The 13,226-nt window shown below is 40.0% G+C and overlaps 1 protein-coding gene across 2 annotated transcripts in view; it reads right to left on the minus strand.

Moving 5' to 3' along the window:
- LOC124718805 (ras-related protein Rab-11A) overlaps nucleotides 1-13,226 on the minus strand; it is a 53,005-nt gene that overhangs the window by 24,896 nt on the left and 14,883 nt on the right. The window contains exons 4-5 of one of the 2 annotated variants that reach the window (XM_047244420.1): nucleotides 5,430-5,704; nucleotides 1,379-1,518 (exon numbers count right to left, since the gene is read on the minus strand). In XM_047244420.1, coding sequence (XP_047100376.1) covers nucleotides 1,382-1,518; nucleotides 5,430-5,704 — 412 coding nt within the window. In that variant the 3' untranslated portion in view covers nucleotides 1,379-1,381. The remainder of the gene's footprint in view (nucleotides 1-1,378; nucleotides 1,519-5,429; nucleotides 5,705-13,226) is intronic. The other variant, XM_047244419.1, reaches the window with a different exon arrangement.

Below are 13,226 nucleotides of genomic sequence, written 5' to 3' on the forward strand. Positions count from 1 at the left end.
CCTGTCATCTTAAAACTAAAGTATGTGTAATATAAGAATAGTTACAAGAAGGAAGTATTTAAGGGAAGATTAGGAGAGTGGAAATGGCTTCACTGACAAAGGAAACTCAACAAGACTTGTCATCTGACTTCCATATAAAAGCTAGTGGGCAAGGGCAAAGGGGAGGATGGAAGGGGGAGAGTGGGGGAGGGGGAGAGAAAGATGAACAAGGAGCTCAGGCAGTTTAAAAGTCCAGGTTTGAGTAACGACAATACAGACTAGAGATAGCTACTCACCACAGAGGAGGCACTGAGTTGAGACAGGCACAATAAAGAAAAAATTACGCTCTCTGATTAAGTTCTCCTCCGGAAGCAGAAAACATGCACATTCACACCAACAAAACTAACACATACATGGCCACTGTCCCTGGGTACTAGGTCCCAGCTCCACAGATAGTGGCCATGTATGTGCAAGCTGTGGTTATGTAAACTATATATGTTCCTTTCTCAGAAGGACTTTGTCCAAAATTTGCAATATTTTTCAGTCTTTTCATTGTGCCTACCTGCAACACAATGCCACCTCTGTGCAACGAGTTCAGAGGTTTTCAGATGACAAAGGATTAAGTGACAATAGGATGAAGTTAGGAAAGATGTGAAATTAATTGCAAAACAAAGGTAAAGACAATGTAAATAGGGTCAAACAAACGCCAACAGAATTCCTAAATATTGCTAATGAAAGACATGTGAATAATGTTCACAACCCAGTCTTCACACCAGGGCACGGCCTCCCCAGAGTGAGTGACAAAACTGTTCACAGCAGTGCAATCAGCAAGCTCAAATGTAGATGTCAATTATGAGACTGTTTTCAATGAACAAGCATAAAATAGTTTCAAAATTTCATGGAACTTCCATCGAATGAGTAAGTGGCACTGAACTCCAACTCTCATGTACATCAGAAATACATTAAAAATATAAATCCCTTCAAATTATTATGAACTAGTAACTTTTCATTAACTTGAAACAAATGAATTTTGTTTTCTTACAGACAAATTAATACACATGTTCATAACTGACCAGCTTAGTTAGTAAAGAATTTGGCAAATAAACATCTCAAACCATTAATACCAACCAGACCCCATCAGGAGAGCAAAAAAATTATGTGCTTGGCTATGCAGATATTTCAACAGACAAAGAAATCACAAATTCAACATCTCATAGTAGTATATTTAATTTTTATAATACTGTATACTTTCACAACATGATGCCACAGTGCATAACATGATACAAAAACAATAGCTCTAAACCACAAGTCAATGCAGGCACATGCACATAAATCATGCAAAATTAACTACAACTGACTGGCCAACACTTAACTAGCATTACAAAACCTGTCTACTGACTTTTCACTGGCAGCATTGCTTGCGCACACTGTCAGGGTTGACTGTCGGCTTCACATCAATCGGTTCCACATTTTGGGGCCGAATTGTGTCTCCTTCGGGAGGATCTCTGATTTGCTTCTGGGACACGATCCGATAGATCTCTGCCGGGAAAGAACGAATCCAAAAACAAAATAAAAATGAACTGGCACACAAAGAAGAAGGGTCTAGGACTGATTATATTCGAACACAAGGATGGGCTTAAACAGACGTTTTTTCATTTTAAATTAGGAATTTTAACACAAACATAAAAGTAGATTAAATTACTATCTTATAGAAAAAAAATCTTTATTAACTGAATGAGAGTATGTAAAGAATATTGTAAGAACACATACTAAATACTGTGCCCTCAAAGTAACTCAGTTCTCTACAACTGCTTCCACTAGTCCAAACGAAACAATAATGGTAGTACCAAAAGTAAAGTGTCACGTGTTTTTATACGTGCCTATTGACAGAACCAATATTTCACCAAACATATCTCAATTCACCAAGTTCTTTCCACCCCTCCCACTACCTCTTTTCCAAATTGGCAACAAGTGTGAGGTCAACAATTGGCTGTGGTAAGTCTTGCATTTCTATCAAATCTAATGGCTACACATCACGTCAGGGTTCGATCACCTCTTACCATGACCTGAAATGGGGTCAGACACTCCAAATAATCTCCCAACTTTTCCAAAATGGTTTACTGCCTTACCCTCAAACCAAGAAATATACTGGGCCGGTATTATGTCATTTCTACTTCAAACACTACCATAAAGGGCATACATGCATCAGAGAGCCATACACAAAACCTTCTGCACCCATTCAGAACAGCCTGTTGCAGCACAATTTGAGTACATGTCAAATCGACAATCATCCCCACATCCACAACAGCAACTGTGTCATACACTGACAACACTATCATCACACAGCCTTTTACATCGGCACGGCCACTGACCGACTATTGCCCACCCCACAATCTGTGCCATCTGGATTGTTCCTCCAACTACAGCTTCCCTGGTCCAACAATGACCCCAGCCATTATCTTATTCAGTACACCACCTTTTTACATCTTTATTTCCATCCCTTTGCTCCCTGACTCCACCAATTTCTTAATCCTCTAATAGTCTCCACCTCCTCATTTTAGTTCGAAACCAATTACAAATCTTTGTTCAAATTGTTCTGGTAATCTTCATTTACTCTGTCCTGATCTTCCAAAATCATTACACCCAACACACCACTACTGCCACCTGCAGTAAACCAGTTCCTCCAGGGCACCTTACTACTAATCCTTTGACCCCCTTTTTGCTCTCACCTCCCTCTCAGTCTCCTCCTCCCCACCACATTTTTCTTTTACCCCTTTGGTTAACCTCAGCTTCTCTACCCCTCCTTACCTTCTAGTTTCTGTCAATGCCACAGTGCAAGGAATGTCTCCAATGAAAACCTATTTATTAACCTTAGTTACTGAGTTTCGTGTTTTCATATGTCTATTAAGCCTAAACAATATGCTATGTGGTCATCTTTAGTGATTTCACTGCTACAAAAACAGTGGCTAAAGATCAACCCACAAGAAATATTAGTGTTTATTATCTTGCCAATGATGAAATCTCTAGACTGAGCGAGATCTCACAATGGGAAAGCACGGGGAATGACTTCTGACAACTTTATCTTGGATAATGAATTCAGACCAGTTTCTTTCAAAGGAACCATCCTGAGATTTGGCTTCAGTGATTTTGGACACGTGCAAACCCTAAATCTGTTTTGTGACCTGATGGAGATTTGGATCATCCATCATCTATAATCTGAGTCCGGTCTCTCACCACTTCACCTAGGATTTCATGAACATGATTATCTACCACTAGCCATATAGGGTCAAATGCACACACCCTATTGACTGGAAATCAATTTTACACTTAGTTCAATAATTTAACTGTTCAGGAATCTACTCTGCAATATGTGGGAGTTGCCCGTTCATAGATTTACTTACAATTGTGTGTTAATAATATATTATTTACTTCTTTCCAACTTTTATTTGCACAAACCAAACTTGTCTTATGATGTCATTCTTCTCAACTGACAACTGCAGTGTTATACAATCAGCCCACAGCCTTAGCGAAGCAATTCCTGACTATGAAAAAAGGGATACGACCCGGAAGAGATACTTATCTGATCCTTCCACTGAGCAGGATACATGCCTACTATAGGGTAGAGGCAAGACAGAATGCAACCTCTCACTGAAACTGATAGGGATGCTACAAGAGATCAATTGTGCCATTCTGAAGATCCCACCTCAACATTTACACTATACGATTTAGAGATCTAGAAAAACTAAACCTGAACAGCCACAATGGGGATTAAGGTCCCCTAAGCACCAACCTACTCTGTACTGTGTAAAAGGAAACAGAACTTGTGCTCTTTATTAGTTGGCCACAATATTATGGCACCTGGGAGTGAGGATGCTTCAAATGGCTTATTGTAAGCCACCATGTAATCAGCATTGATAGCATATGCACAACTGACCTGAAAGCAATGACAGTGCAATGTGTTTTCTTTATTCACCACTGTCCTTTTTCCTGCATTGTCACCACGTGTTTCCGATAATGCTCAAGTGCAATAATATTGTGGTTGAGTAGTAACCTGCAGTCAATAGTGTGTGTAATGATGAAAGTCACAGGCAGGTCTACATTTTGTCTGTGCACCTTTTTCCAGCAAACATTTTTGTATAATAGGCATACAGGCATCGACATTCTCTTCATCATCTGTGCCACTAACAATTTAATGTATTGGTGTCCTGTGACAATACCAGCACAGATCAAAAGTGTAAAGAGTGAAAAGGATATGGACTCTACTTTCCACAGTCTGTCAAATCACATTCAAGACAATCTCCAATATATGAAGCAGACAGCACCTATAAGCTAGCTCAGTGCAAATCTGGAACTTTTGTGAACAGAACTGCCAAACTGGTATGCTCCAAAGCGCTGTTTGACTACTATAATAATGTGCAAACACATATGTAATGTGCAATAATTCTTGCAAAAGTCAAATGCCACCACACACAATACAACCATCTTGAGGAGGATATGGCAACTGATATTTAATTTATTACTCTGCAGAACTTTCGAAGAATTTGCACGTTATATTCCACTTCTGTATTTCTCTAACCCAACGTCAGTTACACTAGCTAATTTATTATCACAAGCACTAACAGAAACTAGTTGTACACAATGCAAAATTTCACACACACAACATCTATAAATGCAATTTACTTTCTGGACAAAGGTTATCTTTCAACTGCCCCACAATGTATGCTGATACAACACTACACTGACAATATTTTAACATACTTAAAATTCAAATATAATTACAGAGCTCCCATGAATTTACCATTATTACAAAATGCATTGCTATATTCTGAGCACAAGTTTCAGTTAAAGACTTGCACCAGACTGCATACAGTGGCATGAAGAAAATTCCAGCTTCCACTAAATAACCCAAAACAACACTATTCTACTACCATTAACAAAGAATTTAACAAATATGCATCAACTCAACACAGCACTGCAACAACTTAAAGGCTACCATGCAAGAGTTTTTTTTTTCTTCACAAAACCTCTAAGATATTTTTTCAAAACATGCACAAAAGAAATATGCAAAACTATTTTCAACATGAAGGTAACATACCAGTTAAAAAGTCTTCACATATCTTTGATGCTAGAAAACTATGCAACAGTCAAACAGCTACTCATTACCCTCAGAAAATGGATAAATATGGTGATCAGCAGATTTTTCAACCACATTTACATTTTACCAAACCCACAACCACTTACAGATCACAAAAGCCTGTAAACTATTTAGAAACATCTTACGGCTCAACGACACAGTTTACAAATAAAGGAGTCCTTAGTTGACAGCTTAATGCAAGTGAATTATCTATAATTACAAAAATAAAAAGTTGAAAGGTAGAATTACGAGTCTTGTATTGAAGCCCAATAACACAAATTTAACCATCTATAATACTATATATTAAAAAACAAACCTGTCAGAATGTTCTGGAAGGCAGTTTCAACATTAGTCGAATCAAGCGCTGACGTTTCAATAAAGGAGAGGCCATTGCGTTCAGCGAACATCTTCGCCTCATCTGTCGGCACTGCCCGCAAATGCCTTAAATCCGACTTGTTGCCAACAAGCATAATAACTATATTCTGATCAGCGTGGTCACGAAGTTCTCTCAGCCACCGCTCCACATTCTCGTATGTTAGGTGCTTTGCTATGTCATACACCAACAGTGCTCCTACTGCACCACGGTAATATCTGCACAAGAAAATTGAGGCACAATTAGACACCACATCTAGGTAAGTTACAAAGGAAGTTAATATTTCTAATTTATTTAAGTTAATATATGTGAACAAATATTTTAAATATTTGTGCCAAACCTACAAACTGGCAGTAACTTAACACTAGCCAATTTGGCATTATGTAATACTGTGCATTTTAGGGATAAGGCAATTCCACTTTCACCGGCCAAGTACATTACCAATGAGTTCCATGCTGTTTTTTTTCTTTTTTTCTAGTTTAGCTACTGATTGTCTCACATCTTTGGCGGCAGCAAATACCGGAACTAACCAAGTTGCCAATGGCTGAGGAAATACGAAATCGAGAGCTCTTACATGCAACGAACAGTGTGTATAAAATATGGTATGCCATTTATATTCCTAACAAACTTTTTGTGCGTAATGTAATGCCTACAACACTTGTTAAAAATGTCGTCTGTAGATACCTACAAACAAATCGTTGCAAGTAATACTGTCTTCAAAGTTATATTCTATGGTCTTAAAATCTCATGATAGTTGTTTTGGGCATCAACTTTGACGTTTGTCAGATCCAGGTCTCCATTGCAGTCAGCTGCCAGCTATACCTTTCAACTAGTTTCCAGCAGTTTATTTTTAGTTGTATGTTGTCAACCAATCTCTTTCCAGTTCATTATTCTCTTTATAAGATTTTTCCCTCACCGACTTTCAAGACACCTTCGCCCCTTATTCAATCACTCAAATTGATTAAATGCTTCCTGTACCATCACCTTTAAAGGGCTACTGTCACTTCTGTCTTTAGCACTGCCCACATTATCCACCATACAGACCTTAGCTTTTAAAAGTATTTCATGAATCTTCCAATCAAGATTTATACTTTTTGAGTGTGTATTGCTTCTTTTATAGAATGTCATGTAGCCCTGTACAAGCCACATTTTGTCTTAATCCAACTTTCTTCTTTAGTTATTCTACTTCTGAGATAGTATCTCAGATTCACCACTCTCAAGTCTCGTCCATCCATCTGTTCTGTACACAATTACCTTAATGTTCTCTCCATTTATATGCATATTATAGACATCAGCTACTACTACATTTGATTAAGCACCAGACTATTCTTAATTCACTTTTGACAGCCACTGCTACGACATCAGCTAATAGTACCCCACCAACTTTCCTTTTGAGAGTCTTGCCACAATGAGTGTTTCTTACTTCCTTGCATTTCTCTTCACTATCTACAAATATATAAATTATGTGCCATGCTACGGTTCTGTCTGCGTATTTGACCTAATCTCTGGAACTACTGGCTTTCAGTAATAAATATATTCACCATCCCCTGGATCCAGAAGATGGTGAAGAGGTTAACAGAAGAAACAATTGGGATAAAACAAAATCAGGGATTTGATCACAAATGTAGACCAATAGAACACAAATGCAGCAAGACAGAGATATATATACACTCCTGGAAATTGAAATAAGAACACCGTGAATTCATTGTCCCAGGAAGGGGAAACTTTATTGACACATTCCTGGGGTCAGATACATCACATGATCACACTGACAGAACCACAGGCACATAGACACAGGCAACAGAGCATGCACAATGTCGGCACTAGTACAGTGTATATCCACCTTTCGCAGCAATGCAGGCTGCTATTCTCCCATGGAGACGATCGTAGAGATGCTGGATGTAGTCCTGTGGAACGGCTTGCCATGCCATTTCCACCTGGCGCCTCAGTTGGACCAGCGTTCATGCTGGACGTGCAGACCGCGTGAGACGACGCTTCATCCAGTCCCAAACATGCTCCGGAGATCTGGAGATCCGGAGATCTTGCTGGCCAGGGTAGTTGACTTACACCTTCTAGAGCACGTTGGGTGGCACGGGATACATGCGGACGTGCATTGTCCTGTTGGAACAGCAAGTTCCCTTGCCGGTCTAGGAATGGTAGAACGATGGGTTCGATAACGGTTTGGATGTACCGTGCACTATTCAGTGTCCCCTTGATCACCAGTGGTGTACGGCCAGTGTAGGAGGTCGCTCCCCACACCATGATGCCGGGTGTTGGCCCTGTGTGCCTCGGTCGTATGCAGTCCTGATTGTGGCGCTCACCTGCACGGCGCCAAACACGCATACGACCATCATTGGCACCAAGGCAGAAGCGACTCTCATCGCTGAAGACGACACGTCTCCATTCGTCCCTCCATTCACGCCTGTCGCGACACCACTGGAGGCGGGCTGCACGATGTTGGGGCGTGAGCGGAAGACGGCCTAACGGTGTGCGGGACCGTAGCCCAGCTTCATGGAGACGGTTGCGAATGGTCCTCGCCGATACCCCAGGAGCAACAGTGTCCCTAATTTGCTGGGAAGTGGCGGTGCGGTCCCCTACGGCACTGCGTAGGATCCTACGGTCTTGGCGTGCATCCGTGCGTCGCTGCGGTCCGGTCCCAGGTCGACGGGCACGTGCACCTTCCGCCGACCACTGGCGAGAACATCGATGTACTGTGGAGACCTCACGCCCCACGTGTTGAGCAATTCGGCAGTACGTCCACCCGACCTCCTGCATGCCCACCATACGCCCTCGCTCAAAGTCCGTCAACTGCACATACGGTTCACGTCCACACTGTCGCGGCATGCTACCAGTGTTAAAGACTGCGATGGAGCTCCGTATGCCACGGCAAACTGGCTGACACTGACGGCGGCGGTGCACAAATGCTGCGCAGCTAGCGCCATTCGACGGCCAACACCGCGGTTCCTGGTGTGTCCGCAGTGCCGTGCGTGTGATCATTGCTTGTACAGCCCTCTCGCAGTGTCCAGAGCAAGTATGGTGGGTCTGACACACCGGTGTCAATGCGTTCTTTTTTCCATTTCCAGGAGTGTGTGTGTGTGTGTGTGTGTGTGTGTGTGTGTGTGTGTGTGTGTGTGTGTGTGTGTGTGTATATATATATATATGAAGAAACATGGAGGTGTATAAGGAATTAAGGTTTAATGCTGATAAGATATTGAGAAAAAGAAATGGCTGAAAGCAAAATTTCAAGAGATGGAAGTGCTAAAGGAACAGAATGAAACAAAATTCTAATGTGCAATACAAAAGATGAGAAAAATGTTCTCCAAACACAAAATACATGTAGAAATACACATGTTGAGACAATCTGGGACAACCAGAATACAGGGGCAAGATGAAAGGGGAGAAGCAAAAAGACCAACAATGCAGGTGATTGTGTCAGTGATATATAAATTGAAAAATAACCACACACCTGATGATGCCAGTGTCAGAACTTACGTCCTACATATATAAGAAAGGCACAAACTTATCTTGTGAAAATTATAGAGGCATAACTTTACTGGATACAGTCTACAACAAATTTTCCTGGGTGCTGAATGAAAGGATAGAGAAGTGTGCTAAAAATATCCTGTAAGAATGCCAATGTAGTTTCCAGCCAGAGGCATTTTGATCAATTATTTGTAACTTGATAAATTATTGAGAAAAATGTGGATGATATTGCAAGTGTAGCAAGATATGTAAGCAATTTTAAATAAATGTATGAAATAATGCAAGGAGGAAGAGCAAAAATTGGACTTCTTGTAAAAAAATACAAACACGTGGTAATGTCAAATTCTTAGGCTTGAAGAACACTATGACCTGAAGGTCTCTCAAATGTTTGAACACTTAGTGTGCAGCTTGCATGAAATGGGAATGTTCTGTGTATGTAATACTACATCAAGCCAGTTACAATGATTTTCCCCAGTTTCTAACATATATTTATGGCTCCCAGTATCATCTGTGAGGTCTGAAAGCTTTGCAGACGCAATACTAGTGTATGACTAACAAGTCAAAGTTTTTGGAACCTTTGTTACTCTCCCTCACTTTATAGGCATTAGGTGAGCGACAAATTCTGTTTCACGTATTTTGCATGCTTTTATGTTGATTTTTTTGTTCAAAATATACAGTGAAGAGGAGAAATGTTTGGGGGGGGGGGGGGGGGGGGGGGGGAGATTATCTACAGAGCCTCTGACAAGTGCGCAGATGATGAAAATTAGGTATTTGATGAGAGTTCTCATTACAAATAATTTGAACTGTAGTTGTTCCAAGATATTTTTGAAGATGAGTTGCAGCGTATGTTTATTGTATTATTTTCACATAGTGTGATGTTATGAGGGACAGTACTTTTGGTACATCAGAAAATGAATGCGAGCATTAAGAGTCCAGTGAATGTAACATTGGACTGTTTATCTCCCATGTTTAATTTTTACCACACTGTACTTCACTATGAATGCAAAATTTTCCTCTGATCTTGTGCCTTGTGTGTTTCTTAAGATGTACATTGGCTGTAAACGAAATATAAAGAGATCACGTTTTTGCTTACATATTTGAATACTAGCAATCTTTTTCATTTTTTCTGTGATAACTGTAAAATTGAAGTTTCATCTGCATCTACAAGATTTAATACCAGACGTACTGGAGGAACATACATATTTAAAGTCGAAAGTATTATAAATCTAAAATGTTTCGAAATTCCAACTATGCATTTGTACACACGAATTATTAATTTAAAATAAAGAAGAAAAGAAATTTTAGCCAGCCCACAGGTAATGGCAGCTATCTACAAGACCAGTACCATAAGTGTTCAAGTTGTGAGCTGCTTCCATTACTTATATCTCCACTTAACAAGTGGTGATAAAACAACACACTGTTAGAGAAAGTACACAAAAAAGCCTATTTGTGCAAACTTACAGCTGTTCAAGAATTCTCTAATTACAAAACAACTACATTAAGAATATGCTGTTCCTCATGTGACCAGTGGTTAATATGGATCAGAATGTGAACAATGACCGAAGCAGATTTGAACAATCTGAGGGCATTTCAAAGGGAAATCCTGCAAAAAATTTATGGGTCTGTGAGAGACAGAGGGTTGTACAGTAAGGCACAATGAAATACAACGGCTTATAAAAGGGAAAGAGTGAAATTTATTAAATCTGAGAACATGTAAATTAGGAAATATGGTGAGGATTACAGATGACAGGATGCCCAAGCAAATAATGAAAGATTGTATTCCACCAGAAGGACAGGCCAACCATAAGCCACATGGTTGGACAATATTTTGGCTGACTTTACCATGATGGTGAAAGATGGATAACCATGGGTTGAAGAGAAAAAGCAGAACAGAGATGTATGGAGGAAGATTGTTGAGGTGGTCAAGGCCCACCAAGAGGAATACTGACTCATAAGAAACATTTGTGTACATAAACTTATAAACACTTTGCACATATTGGCTGGACTATGATGAGTTAAAGCTCCTCACCAACGTGACAAAGCCATTATAGGCAAGGCCATCTGACTGCAGCAACAGCCAAATGAGAGCTACCACTGCTGGAAGGCCAGTGCAGGCTACAGTCAACATCCTAAAACAATCTGTGATATTAAGCCGATAAGAAGAGATATTTTTGGCCTCGAGTTAATGTTTAAAGGGTGTGAAATTTAGGGAAATGTTACACAGAAAATGTGGCTCACACCAAACTGGCACCAGAGTTTGACAGCTGTCAGCTCAGCTTGCAACTTCCATTATTGCCATGAGATGTCACTCCAATTACCAATTAAATATGCAACAGGTAACATTCATGCCTCCTGAGAACTAACATAGGGTAAACTGTTTAAGTTACATGAAAGTGGCAACATTCAGTTACCCAATGTTTTCTAAATTTTTATCATAACTATGCAGTGACCCACAAGCAAAACTTCAGACAAGTCATCCACCCATAGATTCTCAGTGTTACCTGTGCGAAAACAGGACAGGCTACTAGTATGAATTACATTTCATTGTTACCAATCAGCGACCCAGTTATACCTTAACTGGTTTAGGTCTCATTCCATTAGTACTGACTATCTACATCTCTTCATACAAAGAGAATGGGTTATCCTTCAATCCCTATAGTTGGTACCACTGCCCAAAAATAACCAAAACTACTCTATTATAAAAATCCTTCTACAAATCCTATAATCAATGAACATTTCACTGTTTCCCCTATATCTGCCTTCTGTTACTAAACAACGGGGCTAGAACTGCTTCTCTAGCACCTCACTCTTGCTTTCAAAATAAAGTGTAACTTCAATTTTCTCTTCAACCCTCTGTCTGAAGCAACATTACAAGTACTTTCTATACATTACAGTGTGCAGTATGTTTTAAATAGAGCCACTCCTATTTAACTCAAATGTAGTAATTACGAGCACTGATCAACAAAGACTAAGTGATTTTTTTTTACAAATGTTTATTATTCCATTTCAATATTTACACGATCTTTTTCAAAGCACTTCCTCCCACTTCAATTAACTTTTTATTGCATCTCTGTCTGTCAAACACATGGTACAGGGCTTTCTTCGTCACATCCTTGAGAATTTCTTTTCTTTAGCATTGCTTCAGAGTTCTCAAACTGAAGGCCCCAAAGCTTTGCCTGTAGCAATGGGAATAAAAAAGAATGCAGAGTGCAAGATCAGGGCAATAAGGCAGTGTGGCACGCAGGTAATATTGAATGGACCAGAAATAGCACGATCTGATTTGCAATGTGGAGCCGTGCACTGTCAAGAAGTCGCCACCTACTCCGAGAATGTTTTAGTTGTTTCCTTGCAATGTGCTTCCTCAGTTTAGCCAATATTGGTGTGTAGTGTGCTGCCTTAACAATAGTGCGAGGGAGACCGCATGCTGGTAAATCATTCCCCGATAGTCAAAAATGTGATCACTTCCTCTGCAGACTGAACAACTTCCACACTATGATGGCTCATTTTCCTTCAAGATTATAATGATGCAGCCACGACTCATCACTGTTGAGGGTCAATTATAGAAATGCAACCCCTCCATCAGCAAACAGACACAGCTTGTCTATTCGCACAGCCTTTAGTTCAGAGTCCACAGCCGTGGCATCCAATGGCCCCAAACATGGGTCATACAGAGATGACCCTACATAATCAAAGGCACTGCAGTATGAAATTCAGTCACTGAAGAAGTCTATTGAGGCCCACATTGCTTAATACAGACAAATTTGCCTTCTTTGAAGTTCCAGAACGTCCTGAACACTAAAGCACGAAGTAGTGCATCTTCACTGTATGCTTGCTGCAACGTTTAAGTTACAGTGGCTGTAAAGCTTAAACAACCAATTTTATTGTGCCGCCACCGCCACCACCACCACATATGCGAAATACAAAGAGGCCTACAAAGTAGAGCATTACTACCAACCAACCGACAAGAGTGCTGCAGGCTATGGACATTATACACAGAAACCAGCTATTTTCAAATATCCACAGTACAAATATGAAACTATCACAAAAGTTACAGAGGGAAAAAAAAGTCAATCTCAGTCTTTGTTGATCAGCCCTCAAACACACCATTAAAATCTGATGGAACTTTAAGAGTTTTACGTATCTCATTCTCAACTATTATGTCTACTCTACATTAATGGCAACAGGAGTTTGGCAGGTATTTCGCTAGTAACTGGACATTTGTTCCTTCATAGTTCAATGCCTTTTGAAATTCCATGA

This window comes from Schistocerca piceifrons, chromosome 10, assembly GCF_021461385.2.
Source record: "Schistocerca piceifrons isolate TAMUIC-IGC-003096 chromosome 10, iqSchPice1.1, whole genome shotgun sequence".
Lineage (NCBI taxonomy): Eukaryota > Metazoa > Arthropoda > Insecta > Orthoptera > Acrididae > Schistocerca > Schistocerca piceifrons.